The 18,279-nt window shown below is 46.9% G+C and overlaps 3 protein-coding genes across 5 annotated transcripts in view; 1 reads left to right on the top strand and 2 right to left on the bottom strand.

The window, feature by feature from the left end:
• Positions 1 to 5,415: 5,415 nt before the first annotated feature.
• LOC115540036 (uncharacterized) lies at positions 5,416 to 7,889 on the bottom strand. The gene is made up of 2 exons (XM_030351008.1): positions 6,607 to 7,889; positions 5,416 to 6,197 (listed from the first exon to the last, which is right to left on the bottom strand). Exons 1-2 carry the CDS (start codon positions 6,686 to 6,688, stop codon positions 5,542 to 5,544), a joined length of 738 nt encoding a protein of 245 aa, XP_030206868.1. The 5' UTR covers positions 6,689 to 7,889; the 3' UTR covers positions 5,416 to 5,541.
• A 1,044-nt stretch (positions 7,890 to 8,933) lies between these two features.
• Positions 8,934 to 11,132, top strand: LOC115540047 (kinesin-like protein KIF16B). 2 transcript variants are annotated; one of them, XR_003976094.1, is made up of 2 exons: positions 8,934 to 9,187; positions 10,372 to 10,636. XR_003976094.1 is itself a non-coding variant. In XM_030351031.1 (2 exons), the coding sequence occupies exons 1-2, from the start codon at positions 9,050 to 9,052 to the stop codon at positions 10,975 to 10,977; spliced, it is 273 nt and encodes a 90-aa protein (XP_030206891.1). In that variant the 5' UTR covers positions 8,934 to 9,049; the 3' UTR covers positions 10,978 to 11,132. The 2 variants fall into 2 exon arrangements, 1 of the variants encoding a protein (XP_030206891.1); XM_030351031.1 differs by lacking the exon at positions 10,372 to 10,636 and adding an exon at positions 10,843 to 11,132.
• Positions 11,133 to 15,204: 4,072 nt separating this feature from the next.
• LOC115540037 (uncharacterized) overlaps positions 15,205 to 18,279 on the bottom strand; it is a 45,574-nt gene continuing 42,499 nt past the window's right edge. The window contains exons 1-2 of one of the 2 annotated variants that reach the window (XM_030351010.1): positions 17,981 to 18,084; positions 15,205 to 16,039 (exon numbers count right to left, since the gene is read on the bottom strand). In XM_030351010.1, the coding sequence (XP_030206870.1) occupies positions 15,390 to 16,039; positions 17,981 to 18,062 (732 nt within the window). In that variant the 5' untranslated portion in view covers positions 18,063 to 18,084 and the 3' untranslated portion in view covers positions 15,205 to 15,389. Of the gene's footprint in view, positions 16,040 to 17,980; positions 18,085 to 18,279 lie in introns of those variants that run through there. The other variant, XM_030351012.1, reaches the window with a different exon arrangement.

Below are 18,279 nucleotides of genomic sequence, written 5' to 3'. Positions count from 1 at the left end.
TGGTGGACCGGACCACCAGGTGGCCAGAAGTGGTTCCCCTGTCCTCCACTACAGCAGCTGAGGTGGCCCGGGCGTTCGTTATGGCTTGGGTGGCCCGTTTCGGCACACCGTCAGACATTTCCTCAGACCGGGGGCCGCAGTTCACGTCGGAGCTTTGGACTGCGGTCGCCGGGGTCCTGGGGGTGAAGGTCCACCGCACCACAGCCTATAACCCACAGAGCAACGGGCTTTGCGAGCGGTTTCATCGGGACATGAAGGCCGCGCTCAGGGCCAGCCTTACGGGCGGCGACTGGGCTGACCGCCTCCCGTGGGTTATGCTGGGCCTTCGCTCCGCCCCCAAGGACGATCTTCAGGCCTCGTCGGCAGAGCTGGTGTACGGCCAGCCCCTGCGCGTCCCTGGGGAGTTTCTTCCGGACGCCACGGCCCCGTGGTCGGCTGCCTCCCATCGTGCTGCGTCCCGGGACATTGCGGACGCTTTCATTCCCGTTCCGACGTCTCGCCATGGCCTCCCCCGGTCCTACGTTCCCAGGGATTTACCGTCGGCCAAGTACGTCTTCATCCGCCACGATGGCCACCGTACCCCGCTGCGGCCCCCCTACGATGGGCCCTTCCGCGTCTTGGAGGGTGGGCCTAAGAACTTTGTTGTGGATATGGGGGGCAGGCCTGAGCGGGTGGCTATAGACCGGCTCAAGCCTGCTCATGTGGATGTTGGCGAACCGCTCCAGCTGGCTCAGCCCCCGCGGCGGGGGCGCCCGCCTGCGGCAGCCTCTACCCCTGATCCTGCGGCGGCCTCGACACCTGCTCCTGCCTCTTGCCCTTCTCCTGTTAGGCGCAGCCGTTCTGGCCGCCTGGTCCGCCCCCCTAGGCGTTGATTTTTCTAGGGACTGTTTTGTACTAGTGTATTCTGTTTAACGCTAGTGGGTGTCCGATGTTCTCTGTGTGTTACCTGTTCGGTCTGGCCCTGTTCGTTTGGGTGAATTCTGGGGGGGCCTGTGTGGTGACCCACAATTACTGTGTGAGACATTCACATTCAAGGGACTGTACCTTTAAGATAAACGGTTCCGGTTTACGTCAGTTTCGATTTGAACTCATGTGCGAGTATCACTCGTTTGTTTGGAAGTGGAGAGTAAAGCTGACTCGACCCATCTCCGTCTCTTGTCTCATCATTTACATACTCCACACTACTTTAAAATATTTTGTTTCATTATTTGTGCATTATACACATAGAACATAAATTAACAATGTAATTTATGAGTTTTGGGTCAGTTATGGGATCACTTTGGGTCAGTTATGGGATCACTTTGGGTCAGTTATGGGATCAATTTGGGTCAGTTATGGAATCAATTTGGGTCAGTTATGGGATCACTTTGGGTCAGTTATGGGATCACTTCGGGTCAGTTATGGGATCACTTTGGGTCAGTTATGGGATCACTTTGGGTCAGTTATGGGATCACTTTGGGTCAGTTATGGGATCACTTTGGGTCAGTTATGGGATCACTTTGGGTCAGTTATGGGATCACTTTGGGTCAGTTAGGGATCACTTTGGGTCAGTTGTGGCTTTTTTTTGGCAAGGTTCTGGGGATTTTGGCCACTCTTTGGGATACTTCTGGCTACATTTTGGTATTCCAAAATTAGTTTTGGCTGGGTTTTGGCCTCCTTTGGTTTTTCTTTTGGCACGCCTAATTTGGCCCAAATTTGGGCCGTACATCATTCCAAAGCTTTGCCAAAATGGCATGGCAGTTTTGGCCCAAAACAATTTTGCTATCTGGTAACGCTCCTAGGAGGCCAAAAAGACTGTGTGTAGCATGTCAGCTGGACAACAAAAACTGCAGCCATTGTTTTAAATGAGGCAGTGACACACATTGGGTAAAAGTGTATAGAGTAGGGGAGGGACAAAAAACTGTGGGAAACTGCCGGAGGGTGTGACTGGGGGACACGCCATAACCTCAAGAGCAATGTCCCAAAAATACCAAAACTCAAAGGTAAACCCACCGACAGAGCCTGTACACCTGCATGCAAGGCAGAAAAAAAGGCAAAAACTGCCCACATTCTCTCAGCATGTTGAGGATATGAGGCCGGATAAATGTGACGTTTTCAAAAATGAGGTGCATTATCTTGGAAAAGTGATCTCAGCTGACGGCTACAGGATGGACAATAAAGAGGTAGCTGCAGTACAAGCGCTTAAAACAAAACCACCTACAAACATCAGAGAGCTCCGTAAACCTTTAGGGTTCCTGGGTTACTATAGGAGTTAGGTGCAGGATTTTCCCCGTCATGCAAAATGCCTGTATGACCTGCTCTCATCAGACATAACCCAAAGTAATGAGTCTAAGTCCAAATTTTGATCAGCGAGGGCAGGTCAAGCCCCTCCAAATCAGAAAATAGAGTGGACTGACTCACACCAAAAAGCATTGCACTATCTTGTTGATGTCTTGACAAACCCATCTGTAATGGCATATCCAAGATTTAAGGATCCATATATTTTGCATGTTGACGCTTCAGAGGAGGGACTGGGTCGGGAGAAGTCCTTTATCAGAGACATGAAGGCAAACTTAGAGTCATCGGCTATGGCTCACGGACATTGACACTAGCAGAAAAAAACTACAGACTATATTCAGGAAAACTGGAGTTTTTAGCACTCAAGTGGGCGGTTACAGACAGGTTTAGAGACTATTTGTTTTATGCTCCCTCTGTAAATGTATACAGCGATAATAACCCTGTTACTTATGTCCGGAGCACAGCTAAACTAAACGCAACAGGACATCGCTGGGTGTCCGAGCTGACTTTAACCTGACATTAAAGTACCGTCCGGGGAAAGTGAACACGGACGCAGACTTCCTGTCCCGAGCACATGTGAGTATGAATGCATTAATGTGTGAATGCACAGGGCAGTGTGGCCCCCAGGTGCTAGGTTCGATATTCAATGCAGTTGAAAATCAGGAAGAGCATGATGTGGCCTGGATCTCAGCCATTACCTGCAGCCCACAGATACAAAAAATAGCTGCCGATACCCAGTCAGACATAAAGAAACACAGCAAGAGCTACTGAAAGCGCTGCTGCAAGACACAGCTGAAAATGTCTGGAGAGAAACCAGACAAGATGAAAGGTAAACAACTGTTACATGAGTGGAAAAGACTATGTTTCTCCCGAGGGTTTGTTAAAACGCAAGACGGCATCATGTAGTCAAATTGGGCTTCCTGAAGTGTACAGTTGGTTTACATATATCTTCACTGTGAAATGGGTCACCTGGGGGTGGAACGGGTCTTACACCTGGCTAGACAGAGGTTTTATTGGCCTGGGATGCAGGAGGACAACAAGTTTTTCATTACAAAAGTGTGTAAATGTATCAAAAGAAACCTGCAGTCCATACCCGATCTCCCATGTGTCATTTACGGCTACAGCACCATTTGAGATCATCTCTGACTATCTTCACCTTGAGAAAGCAGGGGAGGGTATGAATATATTTTGGTAATTATTGACAAATTTAACAAGTTTGCCCAAGCGTGCCCAACCCGTAACAAATCAGGCAAAACGGCAGCAGACACGATTTAACGGTTTTGCCCTGGAATATGGTTTTCCTGCTAAAATACATCATGATCAAGGCAGAGAGTTTGAGAACCGTTTATTCTGAAAACTACAAAAATACACGAGCATTGCAAACTCTAAAACTAGTGGCGTAAATATCGACGGTGCAACCGGTGCACTGCACCGAGGCCCAGACGGCGTCAGGGGCCCATTGAGCCAGAAAAAAATAATAATCGGGGTGTGTCGGGGGCGCCCTCTGGTGGCGCCCTTAATTAATTAACAGAATCATACGAAACCCTCACCGTAGTGAGCAGGACAACGCGATGACATCACTAGAGTTGACACTGAAGAGGTGCCACAGACAGTTCCAGCTGCAGACTGTTCTGGCCACCGGGAGCCAGAACTCACTGACATGCAACCACGTCGTTCACAGAGGGAAAGACGACCCAGAGAATCACTTACGTATGACTCATTAGGTCATCCAACGTATCGTGTGGTGGGGCTTCACACTAACCCACTGTATGTAGGTTGCAGGGGGATGGGGATTGTCATGAGGAGGTAACAGCACACATTGAGGCTGTTATGGACCAGGTCCCAGCCACACCACACCGAATGGCAGAGCTAAGACAGCACACTGCAAAAGAAATGCAGCTCCAGACAGTCAAAGGTTTCATTAGAAGTGGGTGGATCGATTTTGAAGGTAAGGTGCCGGAGGCAGTTAAAGACTTCTACAAAGTGAGAGGAGAGCTATCAGAGGTATAAGGTTTAGTCACTAGAGGCCAACGCATCGTCATTCCCACTGAAGTGAGAGAAGTCATACTAAAAATAATTCATGATGGTCACCAAGGCCTAGTGAAGTGCAGGGAAAGAGCCTACCAATCGGTATGGTGGCCTGGAATAGCTGAGGAGATAACTAGAACAGTATAGCAGTGTACATTCTGTAGAGAGAACAAAAACACTCAGAGAAAGGAGCCATTAATGCCCAGTGAGCTCCCATCCAGGCCATGGCAGAAAATTGCTATAGATCTGTGCGAGTACGAGAAGCACAACTACAAGTAGTGTCAGATTATTACTCCAGATATCTAGAATTGTTGAATCTGCCTACAACTACTACCTACTAGGTTGTAGCTAAGCTGAAAGCCACGTTTGCACTTTTCGGTATCCCCGAAGTGATAGTGAGTGATAATGGGCCCCAGCTAGCTTCAGCAGAGATCAGGGAGTTTAGTGAGGACTAGGGATCGACCGATACGGATTTTTTAGGGCCGATACGATACCGATATTTTTTCATCAGCCTTAGCCGATACGCCGATACGACGATACCGATATTTAGAGCCGATACTACTTTTTTTTTTTTTTTTTTTTTTTTTTTTTTGCTCCCTCAATCATAAAAATGACACTGATAACAAATGTTACAAGTCTCAATTAAAAAAAAGGAACATTTATTGAACTTCAATATAAAAAACTATATTTAACAAATAGTAAAAACAGGTGAGGTAGAACAAGGAACAGATGCCACCTGCAGTCTACGCCTGTCAGTGAAAGTTCTGACCAGGTGACTCCAGAGGTCACTGATACTGACACTGGGGACACACAGGGTGCGGCGACACAATACACTCCCACACGACCACAATTGACTGAGGTCGTCACTCGTTCTGGCAGTGGGCAAGCCTCCAGTCACACTGAACTGGTGAACAGGGAATGTGGGGCTGTTTTGGGGGAAAAATCTGGTTCAAGAGACTTTGCAGTATGAACTTTGGGGGAAAGAGAAAAAAAAGGGGGGGGGGAGTTTGAGTAATGATTGATTTTGGTTGCAGAAAATGCACTTTCATTATTTCTGATTTACATTAACAGGAAATGCACTTGTTCAGGAAAGACAAGACAGTAGGAAAGTTATGTTTTGTAACAGTATGGATAGATGGTATTTTTTATTAGACAACATTAAGGTCTGACGGTTGTATACAGTCACGTTTCAATAAGAATTCCCTCCAATAGAGCAGCAGAGGCTAGCGTAGTTTCCTAGCGCTGCGGGCTAGCGCTCCTGGGTTTATCAACAGTGGCGTAAGGGTGGTTACCGAGGGGCGGGGCATAGGCCAGCTGGTAAACGTTTCCTCCGCCTGATTCCCGTCGCAGGACGTCGCCTTGGTCCGGGCCCTCGTCATACACCCCGTCAGAGGTCGGGTCAGAGGTCACGACGGGGTCGGGTGTAGGGTCGCTCCTGTGGTTCCGAAGCGTTTTCCTGGAACGGTTCTTCCTTTGATTCAGAAGGACCAAGGTAGCTTCCAGTGCCACGCCCACCGCCACGCCTACCGCCACGGCCACGCCCACCCGGATCCTCCAGTAGCGAGCAGATCCCAGTAACGGGGTGGTCGTATCCTCCGCCTCATCTTCCTCCGAGGCTCCTGGTTGGTCCTCCTGAAGGGGCGGATCCACCTTAAGGTACACTGTGTTCTTACCCTGGCAGTGGTACAGGCCGCTGTGCTCTGCTAGCGCCCGCTGCACCCTCAGAGAGCAGTTGTCCGCAGCCAGGCTGAAGTGTCCGTCCTCGTTGTGGTCCAGCAGGGAGACCAGGTTCCCATTCTGGTATCTCTCCAAGCGGACTGGGAGTGGAGAGACGTGAAGACACTTGAGCTCCACCGTCTTCCCTTCAGACACGTGCACATCGAGAGGGGACCCTGTGCACACCAGAGAAACGGCTAGGTTCACACCTCCTACATTTCCAGTATCTAGATTCCAAATGCTCAACTCTTAATGGCACTCATTTTAATTAGTAATCTAAAAGGCTCAAAGTTTATGTAAACAACAACAATGTTCCAGATACATTTGCATATGATGACCACTTGCTTTCTTTCGGCTGACGAACGGTGACGTATGCGTGGGTCAATCTAGACTGAATGAAGCTATCCTGCTCCTTAATGAACCGTCTCTCTACTGTCTAACCCCTACCTTCTCTAAACATAGCCCCTTTAATTACTTATTGGTTACCGATTCCTAGACATGACTTTAATCACTAATTAAAGTTATTAACTAATCACTAGTGATCATCAGTGATTTGTTAAGTTTCAGTGTAGGGCTATTCTTTACCTTGTTGAGCCTGAACGAGCCACCCAGCCACTGCCATCCAGCCGTAGACCTTCATCTTGTGCACCTCAGAAATCTCTGACATCAATCTCAAACGTTGAGTAATTTACCCTCCAAGGGCGCGTCTTAACCCCCGAGAATCACGCTTCTTCTGCTTTCAGCAGAAAAAAACTTTTTCATTGTGTAAGTATATCATATATATATGAACATCTACATCATGTCAACAATATACACAAACAGGAGGAGGCATGTGTTATAAGCACATTTCAGAATTTAAATATCTCATTCTACAATGTTGATGTTCCCAAATCCTAAAACAACACTATTTTTTCTCTCTCAAAGCTTGTTTATTGCGGTTCATCTTTAAAAAGGCCAACACTTTGAATCCCACACTATGTATATTATTATAACATGAATAGAATGTTCTGGCCGGGTTTCGGCGTCTCTGCGGCGTCTCCTTGGTGACGGTGCGGCCGGTGAGGTCGCTGAACGACACCGTAGTGGACCCCCGCTTCACCTGCCGGGCCTGAAGACAAAAGGAAACACGCTGGTGCAGCCCCAGTAACGAGAGGGGGGGGGGGGGACGCGGCCGCGGGCCCGGGTGCAGGGCGTGCGGGTGGGGCAGTGCCGACGGCTGCCTGGAGGTGGAGGTGGTGTTCGGTGCAGGAGAAGACCCCCACGGCCCTCTAGGTCCCGGACCCCCGGAGTCCTGGAAGCTGAGGTTTGGACGCACGGCGGACGCCCGGGTGCTGGTGGAGCAGCTGTGCTCCTGACAGTGAGGACCTAACGGAGGACTGCACCGCCTCAGGGCAGCTCTCAGGGTGGTGGCGCTCATCAGCCACTGAGGCATGACAGCTCCCAGAGAACAAAGCGCTGTTCGCTATCATCACCATCTCTTTCTACCTGAGCAACAGGAAGTGATGCTATGGGTATCTCTCTAATGCACAGGACGTGACGTCATCGTGTTAGGGATGGTGAAGATACTGGGTCTCATAAGGGAATTTTATTGATCTAATCCTATTATTCAGCGTATTAATCAGCTGAATCCACCCTCTATAATGTCTTTGAGGACTTAAAAAATAAGGTTGGCTATTTGTAATATCCACCAAGGCCTTCATATTGTAATGACCTTGCCATAACGATGTCCAGTCATGAGTACTCATAGGAACTTTAATGTAACAAACCAAGTCACTGAAACCCGTGACCAACAGCCAAAATCCACACTAACAACAACCGGTTATCTAACCCGGGCAACCCCCCGCCCCCAACCCGGTCCCTTCAACCTGCAAGCCCCCACCCTCCTGTTCTCCCAAGGCCCTCCCCCAGCGGACCTGATGATTCGCCCCCACACTGATTGACAAGAAGAACATTCCAATGCATGCACAACTGGCATAACGGACAACGAAATACATGCAACACATAACACACAAACTCTTTAAATGTCCCAGGGTCGCTACAATATTTTAATTATAATATCCTGATTCCAGGGTTCTATCTGGAGAAAGGGTTCACAATGCTGCGTTGAAAGTGTAAAATAATATGATTATATGATCAAGCACAATATTACAAAAGTATCTACTCATAATGAATAATTTAATAAAGTATAACATTTATATATATATTGATTTCCTGAATAAAGTATAACATTTATATATAAAATGAATAATTTAAAAAGTATCACATTAATATGCATAGTGAATTCTTCCATAAAGTATAATATTTATTCATACAATGAATCAATAAAGATGACGCATTGACTCTGGATTTGAATGTATCTTTTATTCTCTTTTCATCCAAAACAAAACCATTTATTTGTAATCAACATGTAATCAACTGAATTCATCTTGTGAATTAATTCTTGTAAGTGTAACCCCTTCCTGGCGCTGGAAGTGTAATATTATGTAAGGTTACTATATAAATGTTTTAATTATCAGGATCCTGAGTGCTTAGCAGTTGATGGTGAGTTGGCTAAATCTCCTTTTTACCAATAGATGTTATTAACAAAGGCGTATGTAATTAGAATGAAAGAATGAAGAAATAATAGCGCGGTGCCTCCACTGTGGAATTACTTAACTCACACACTATGAGCTATAGGCCTACTGATATTTCCCCAGAAACAAAGTATATTTTATAGGAGACTTATTATGGCGTTTGCACAACAAGTAAACATAGTATTTGAGTTCCAGAAAACATGTTTTTGAAGCTCTTTGCTGGAAATAGCTTTTAGGAAAAAAAAATCCCATCCCCTCTGTTTCAGTCCCTTCAGAACGCGCTGTTTCTGGGTTCTGTAGCTTTAATGCAAATGAGCTGCTGCCCATTGACCAATGAGCTGTCAGACTGAACCACAGCATGGAGGAGAAGGGATTGTTGCTGTTTGCGGACTCCTGGAGCTCTATATCTATATAATATAGAATAATACTCTCTCTGTGTCTTTTTCTCACCTCTCATGATGACATCATGGCAGTGTGTGTCCCCCGCGGCCCCCAGCGGCCCCCCCGCCCAGCAGGGGCCCCTACAGGTGAACGTTCCTTGCTACCTGCTGCGCGGACAGGGCAAGGACGAGCACTATGAGTATGAAGTGAAGGTGAGTTTACAGAGCTGTATGGATAGCTCTACATCCCTATTTCAATATAGATATCTATATAGATTCATATATATATATATATATATATATATATATATATATATATATATATATATATATATATATATATATATAAAGGTATAGATACATATAGATATGAATAAATTATTTTAATCTGGTCTCCCAGAGTACATTCAATATAGAGCTTTGTTGGTATTGCAGCTCCTACAGGAAACAGGCTAAAACCCACCGAGTGGATGGGGTCGGTTCTGGTATCCTGTCCTGTTTCCTGACACTTCCAAAATAAATTAGCTGAGATCCCAACATACGTTTAAGTAACTTTTATTGACTTAAAGTGTAAACTGATTTGAATGTCATAACGACAGCGATCAAAAAGAAGTTGCCGTCAGCACTATGGCGAGCCATCAGCCTCTCTACCTCCCTGAGGTGAACAGGTGTTTTACCTACGGTGTCACCGCCCAGATCCATGACCCAGCTTTCACACCGCCGTAACAGACAAATGACATCACAAACACTAATGCATATCAAGGCCAAAGAGAGCAGCATTACAAACCTTATAAATATCTCCATGAATTCACTCCTGTCTCCTCGGTCTACAATCACATGAACAAAGTCCTTTAGAAATGAACAAAGGAGAACTTTGACCTGGAAACCTGTAAATCTAGACCCTATGATCCATGATCGTATAATCCTAGATCCTAGATCCTATAATCCTAGATCCTATGATCCTATGGACCTAGATCCTATGATCCTAGATCCTATAATCCTAGATCCTATAAATGTAGATCCTATGATCCCCATTCTATAATCCTAGATAATAATAATAATTCATTTTATTTGTTGAGCACTCTTCATTCTAGCAGAATCTCAGAGTGCTAGTATACAATTTTTAAAAAGTAGGAAATGCCTTTATGAATAAAAAGGTTTTTAGGCCAGTCTTAAAACAGGCTAGTGTTTGTGTTGCCCTTAAGTGGTCCGGGAGGCTGTTCCACAGTCGAGGGGCTGCAGCGGCGAAGGCCCGGTCGCCCATGGTGCGTAGCCTGGTGTTTGGGATCTGCAGGGACAGACTGTTATTGGATCTGAGGGGGCGGGTTGATGTTTGGGGAGTGATGAGTTCTTGCAGGTAAGGGGGGGCATGACCGTTTATGGGGGAGTTTATGGAGATCTCTGTGGGGGACGAGACATGGACGGTCTTCAGGAGGTACAGCCGTTTCCGGGAGATGCATCGGAGCCTCAAGATGAAATACCCGTAGGTGACGGTCCTACATCACTCTCACAGATGTGTTGATTGTATGTGATGCACTTTGAGTCTGCCTCTTGTAGAAAAGTGCTGTGTAAATAAAGTTCCCTTGCCTCGCCGGCCTGCAACTCACTGCTCTGAGTACTGAGTGAGTGTTGTGTTTGTGTTGTGTTTTGACCTGCAGCTCTCTGCTCTGAGTACTGAGTGTTGTGTTTGTGTTGTGTTTTGAACTGCAGCTCTCTGCTCTGAGTACTGAGTGTTGTGTTTGTGTTGTGTTTTGACCTGCAGCTCTCTGCTCTGAGTACTGAGTGTTGTGTTTGTGTTGTGTCTGATGACCTGCAGCTCGCTGCTCTGAGTACTTAGTGTTGTGTTTGTGTTGTGTTTTGACCTGCAGCTCGCTGCTCTGGATATCCCTCCGAAGAAACTCTTTGGGAACCGAGATGAGAGGATGATCAACGAGAGACGAGGTCACTTGGAGGTGATTAAACCAGTTCTAAAGTATCCATGTGGATGTCACACTTACATTTAAACCGGTTCTAAAGTATCCATGTGTGGTCTTAAACTTATTAGACGAGTTCTAAAGTATCCACGTGGATATCACACTTACATTAAACTAAATCAACGTCGTCGTACATATCTAGTTGATTAAACCTATCACGAAGAACGCAATGTCTCCGTAAACCATATTCTCCCTCATTTTCTTCATTTTGAAGTAAATTTTGTAACCGATCGAAATGAAAAGCCATGCCAAACAGCGGACTTTACACCTACTCAATAGGAGGTGTAAGTTTTAAGATATGACTTAAGCCTACATTGAACTATGCTAAGAGGGAATTTAGTGTGTAAACCAGCTACTGAGTTCTAATTACAGGGACAGCACCACCGGTGGTGGACACACAGTACTGCACCAAGCCTTTCTGACTGGCCAGGGGTCTCATTTATAAAACTGTGCGTGGGATCGTTACTAAAAATGTGCGTACGCCCAGAAGCCAAGTTTTGCGTGCGCCAAAAAATATTCGGATTTATAAAACACTGCGTACGCACACCTGTACGCAATCTTTGCTTTATAAATCACATACTGACTACAATTGTGCGCAGCTGAATCAGCTTCACGTTCCGCCCTCTACACGCCCCTTTTTAACCATAAATGGTCAATGCAAATGACCTCATGAATGCGATCTGCATATAAAACAGACTCAGATGCCGGTATTATGTCTTGTTGGAAACAATGGCAGAAGTACTGAGAAAATCAAAAAAGCGAAATTTCACGGAGGTTGAAGTGGAGACACTTGTGGGTGAGATGGAGGCCCGAAAGGTAGTTTTGTTCGGCGGTCACGGGATTGGGATCGCCAACAACAAAAAGCAGAGTGAGTCGCAACATGTTGCTGCAGCAGTGAACTCTGTCAGTAGCACGGAGCGCACTGTCCCATAATTAAAAAAAGAAGTGGTCTGACATAGAGTTACATATTTTTATCTAGCCTACCAATAAATCGTTATGGTCCCTAAATACCCTCTCCCTCCGATTCCTGCCATTTGCATGGTCCGCCAGAAGTGCCATATGGTGCAGCATTACCACGGCGCTCACCTCTGTATTTATAGGGTTACGGTAATAAGACTGACCAGAACGCCTAGGATAATCAGTTTGTAATCACCCACGTAAAATGTTCTTGAACATAACCCCTTTTTAATGGCTGATTTGTCATGAAAAGCATCAAGAGTAACGGACAACGATTGTGATGAGGGGTGTGGCTTGGTTTTTCACACTTGGGATTTAATTGACATTTGATTATGTGTTTACAGTCTCATCTCATCTCATTTTCGTCCGCTTATCCGGGGTCGGGTCGCGGGGGGGGGCAGCTCAAGCAGGGGGCCCCAGACTTCCCCTTCCCGGGCCACATTGACCAGCTCTGACGGGGGGATCCCGAGGCGTTCCCAGGCCAGTGTTGAGATATAATCTCTCCACCTTGTCCTCTTCCCCGAGGTCTCCTCCCCACTGGACGTGCCTGAAACACCTCCCAAGGAAGGCGCCCAGTGGGCATCCTTACCAGATGCCCGAACCACCTCAGCTGACTCCTTTCTAAGTAAAGGAGCAGCGGCTCTAATCCGAGTTCCTCACGGATGGCTGAGCTTCTCACCCTATCCATAAGGGAGACGCCAGCCACCCTTCTGAGAGAACTCATCTCGGCCGCTTGTACCCGCGATCTCGTCCTTTCGGTCATCACCCAGCCCCCATGAGTCATGACCATAGGTGAGGATAGGAACGAAGATCGACCGGTAGATCGACAGCTTTGCCTTGCGGCTCAGCTCTCTTTTCGTTACAACGGTGCGGTAAAGCGAACGCAATACCGCCCCGGCTGCTCCGATTCTCCGGCCAATCTCACGCTCCATACCCTCACTCCCGAACAAGACCCCGAGGTAGCCTACTTGAACTCCTTCACTTGGGCTAAGGATTACAGGTGTTTACAGTGTCACATAAAAATATTATGTTATTGACACATGTTGGACAGATGCTTTATTCCGTGCAGTCGCGCCGTTAGTGGACAGTATGGAGTGACGGGATTAAATATAGAGAATTTCTTTTTATTTCTATTCTAAGGAGATATTTCTGGAGTTATAACTGAGAAATAACGCAGTGGATTTAAATTATTCAGATTAGGATTTAACGCATTATACGGGTTGAAATTAAATTTATGAAGGGCGATGATAAAACATAAGCGTTCTTCTCACTCTGCAATTCTTCGGTCTGACTTCAGTTCACCACCACACCGTCTGTGTCGCCAATTCTCCTTTTCCTCCAAACCATGCGTACGCATGGGTCAGAGTTTGCTTAGGGCTGCGCACATTTTCCCGTCAAGTTGGTTTTTTATAGATCACAACCTTGGCGTGAAAAGTCACGTACGCAACTTTCAGCCCCGTTTTGTGCGTACGCAACGGTTATAAATGAGACCCCAGGGGCCTCATGTACTAAGACTTGCGTGGATTTCATACTGAAACTTGGCGTACGCCAAAACCCAGAAACTGTCTTACGCACAAATAAATTCAGATGTATCAAAGTGTGCGAACGCATGGATCCAAGCACGTTTCTTTTGTACATCTCGATCAACGTGGAATTGAGCGCACATGCCGAGGTGCCAAACTCCTCCCTGTCCACGCCCTCATTTAAATATGCAATTTCATTTAAATAGGCCCCTGGACCTGAGATTCACCTCTTAATCCGATCACCTGGCACCATGAACAGAGGCAAAAAACGAAACTTCACGGAGTCTGAGCTCGAGATTTTGCTCCACGGGGTAGAAATGCGCAAGCATATGCTATTGGAACCCTGTCAACAGGGATAAATGCAAAACAAAAGAGAAGTGAGTGGGAGTGTGTTTGCGAGGCCGTCAATGCAGTGGGGTCTCAGCAGCGCACACACTCTGAAATTAAAAAAAAGTGATCAGACCTCAAGGTGGAGGTGAAGCGGAGGGTTTCTGCCCACCGCCGAAGCGTGACCGCAACAGGTGGGGGGACGGGAGTGGGGGAACTCTCCCCCTTCGATTTGAGAGTGGCCGCTTTGATCGGTGACACAGCTCTCACCGGAGTGGTGGGAGCCCATGAAGGGGACACCAAGGTAAATATGCTGAAGTCATAAATGCTGTAATTATACTGGTCATACAATTGGCTGCTTGCAATACACATAAGTCGTGCGTAAAGATGCCAGGATATTAAAGACTTTGACTCGTGTTTATTAACTTAAATTTTTTATTTTTGAATAGACAAGCAAGGAGAGGGCACGGATTGCTCCGTCGGCCCCGGCGTCTCCTCCGTCGGCCCCGGCGTCTCCTCCGTCGGCCCCGCCGTCTCCAGCGCCCTTCGGATTTGACCATTTGCGATGTCCTCACGCTAACGCAGCCATTTTTAAAACAATTTTCTTCATCCATTGCGCATGCTTTTATAGCCACCCATATAATTGCAAGGTGTGTTAATTGTTCATTAGTGTGTCTCTGATGTGCAAATCACTCTGAGTCATTGTTTTCACCTTTTCCCAGTTTCCCAGCGTCACCTCTAAGTGTCGCCAAAGGAACAATAGCTGTAGAAACGTGCGTACGACAGCTCTGGAGCTGGCGTGGGGAACGCACATTTTTACGGTCATTTCACGTTTTGTACATCTGAACGTGAGCGTGGAAAAGGACGTACGCCACGTTTTTGTGTGTACGCATTAGCAACCTTAGTACATGAGGCCCCTGGTGAGGTCACTTAGGCAGATCAACGTTGTTCGATTTTAGCTTTGGTTCTAGCCAATCGGGTTGAGGGAATCTTGTTTATCTTTAGGTCAGTATCAATGTTTCTCCTTGGTTCAAAATGGCAACGCGTGTTTTTAAATTGTCCCCAATCGAGTCGCAGGCCACAGTAAGTATCGAAGATATGTAAATAGGAATATTAATGTGTACAGTTTTGTATATGAATTGTTCAAACTGTTGGCATTGAATGTCATTAAATGGAGTGTGCTCTGAACGCTGACCAACGGCACCGCTACCTATCTCCTCTTTTACTGTTGGTTACCATGGCAACATATCAGTTGGTTGCAACATATCAGTTGGTTTTCCGTAGCAACATATTAGTTGGTTACCCTAGCAACATATTAGTTTGTTGATGCAGGAATATATTTGTCTTGTACCGTAGCAACATATTAATTGGTTACCCTAGCAACATATCAGTCGGTTACCGTAGAAACATATAAATTGGTTACCGCAACAACCCGGGTCACCACAAGTTGTGTATTTTTCTACGGTTACAGAACATTTATTCAGAACATTATATTAATTGATGAAAGTCACTCATAATCACCCACACAAAATACCAGATATCTGAAACATTACAACATTATAATTTTCCCCACAGGAGGGATGTGATTGGTCAGAATTCTCTCCAATAGAGAGCAGCAGAGGCTAGCGTAGTTTCCTAGCGCTGCGGGCTAGCGCTCCTGGGTTTATTAACAGTGGCGTAGAGCTGGTTACCGTGGGGCGGGGCATAGGCCAGCTGATAAACGTTTCCTCCGCCAGATTCCCGTCGCAGGACGTCGCCTTGGTCCGGGATCTCTTCATACAGCCCGTCAGAGGTCGGGTCAGAGGTCATGACGGGGTCGGGTGTAGGGTCGCTCCTGTGGTTCTGAAGCGTTTTCCTGAAACGATGCTTCCTATGAATCAGAAGGACCAGGGCCGCGCCCAGTGCCAGGCCCAGTGCCATGCCCACCGCCACGCCCACCGGGATCCTCCAGTAGTGAGCAGATCCCAGTACTGGTGTGGTCGTATCCTCCGCCTCATCTTCCTCCGAGGATCCTGGTTGGTCCTCCTGAAGGGTCGTATCCACCGTGAGGTACGCTGCATTCCTACTCTGGCAGAGGTACATGCCGCTGTGCTTTTTTCGCGCCCGCTGCACCGTCAGAGAGCTGTTGTCCGCGGCCAGGCTGAAGTGTCCGTCCTCGTTGTGGTCCAGCAGGGAGATCAGGCTCCCTCCCAGGTATCTTTGCCACAGGACCGGGAGTTCAGAGACGTGAGTGCAGTTGAGCTCCACCGTCTCCCCTTCAGACACGTGCACCATGGGAGGGGACCCTGTGGACACCAGAAGCACGGCTAGGTTCACACCTCCTACATTTCCAGTATCTAGATTCCAAATGCTCAACTGTTACTGGCACTCGTTTTAAATAAGCGACCAATCTGAAAACATTGGGAATCTTTGGAAAGGTATTAAAAGTGAATTCCCCTCACAAGAACAGCATCTAACTCTGCAAGTCCATTGAAGCAGCTATGAGAAAGGTAACCCTTCAAACTCACACAAGGATGAATTTGGAATGAAACAACTCGTCTGATCTGGGTATGACAAGGAGACGGAAATGTACAGATATCTTGTGTGTTCCTTTAAAGGTCCCATGGCATGCTACTTTATGGATGCTTTAATATAGATATTAGTGGGCCCCTAACACAGTATTTGAAGACGTTCCCGAAATTCAGCTGTGGTGCAGAATTACAGCCACTACGAGCCAGTCGCACATTGAGCTTTCCCCAAACGCGCCGTTTTGGTGTCTGTAGCTTTAATGCAAATGAGGAGGAGAGAGGCGGGTCAAGGAGGAGGGTGGGGGTGTGGCTCTGAGCAGCTTGTGGCCACGGTCCCATGCGCTCTGTTTACAGTGGATGTATGTATGGCGAGGCACACAGCCTTTGGCCGTGTTCTGTAAATATTCTAGAACACTCCGGGTGCTCCGGCGGGATTCCTGGAGCTCTGTATCTAAATAATATCAAATAATGCATGGATATCTATATAATATCATACATATTATCATGGCCAAAAGCTGTGTGCGCCTCCAGATGATACTATCCCGGGCAGTGGGGCTCAAGCGGGGCTCAAGCGAGAGACATTAACGAGCAACAATCCCTTTCTCCTCCATGTCGCAGTTCATGTACTTCAGGGAGTCAAAGCCAAAGTTCCTTTCCCCCAATTCCTTCTCAACCATGGCTGAGGTAACCCATACCACAGTTTCGTTGTGGAAATACCAGAGACGTCAAAGAACTGACGTGTTATGCGCCATAACACCAACAGCAGAACGGTTATCCAAATAACAAAGAAGTGCACAACACTTGCGTTACAGTGTGTGTGCGTGTGTGTAATCACACACACACACACACACACACACACACACACACACACATGTGGCGCTCACACGGTCGTATCTCATTGGTGGGCCAAATTCTCTTGGCTGGCAAGTCAGAGAAAGGGGAGGTGGCATCTCCCCATATGACGACTGTGGGGGGACGTGCGACGTCTGGCCTGCAGGGGGAGTATGGGCAGGTTGGGAGCGCACCGGATTGGCTGTGGGGGGATTGGACCTGAGTGCGAGCAGGTGTCAGCACTCAGGCCAATCAGGGAGTGTTTGTAACTTATGTGCCTGCTTAGTTTTGTAGTAAAAAGAGGAATCCAGGAAGGATCGGGAGCGGAGAGACAGGGGCGATCGCCGCCAGAGATCGCCTTGAACGCACCCTGTGACCGCTTTGAGCGGAGTCATAATTTAGATTTAACTGACTTGTGTTTTGTTGGAGTTTGTTGGACTCACAATAAAAGGACTTTCCGTCGGAAGAGCGAACCTGGTGTCCAAGCGCTCTGTGAACCCGACATACTGGGACATTTCCAAAAGGGCGCGTCTGAGCTTTGTCTTTTCAAAGGCGGCGCAGAATGCCTAGTGCTCGTTTTACACCCAACTAAATTTCTAGTTACTGGGGGAGCATAGGTAGGCTAGGGGTACTACTCATATTAATGTTAGAAAATGCCATGGGATCTTTAATAATAGGATCACAAGGTCTTGGAATTGTACAATCCAAGAAAAGTAGTGGATAGATCAGTCTACCCAGTGGTAAACGTTGCTCATCTTTCCTAGATCTACGTGGACACGTCCACTAGTGATGTCATACGGGGCAGATTTTCGAAACGGCTTGTAAGGCTAATCACACCTGGTGGTATAATATGTCCCCTTTAAGTTTCAGAGTAGTGCATTTCTTTACCATGTTGAGCCTGAACGAGCCACCCAGCCACTGCTATCCAGCCATAGACCTTCATCGTGAGCAACGCAGCAATCTCTGACATCAACCTCAATGTTTGAGGAACTTAGCCTGGAAGGGCGCGTCTTAACCCCCGAGATTAATGCTTCTTCTGCTTTCAGCAGAATTTTTTTTTTTATTATTATGTAATCGACATCATGTCCACAATATACATAAACACAATATAAACGCATTTATTATAAGTATAAATCATAGTATAAATACATCATTCTGTAATGTTAATGTTATGCTAAAAAACACAT

Source organism: Gadus morhua, chromosome 3, assembly GCF_902167405.1.
Source record: "Gadus morhua chromosome 3, gadMor3.0, whole genome shotgun sequence".
In the NCBI taxonomy this organism is placed as follows: domain Eukaryota; kingdom Metazoa; phylum Chordata; class Actinopteri; order Gadiformes; family Gadidae; genus Gadus; species Gadus morhua.
The sequence above is the reverse complement of the archived record's forward strand: the minus strand, read 5'-3'. Positions and strand labels throughout refer to the sequence as shown.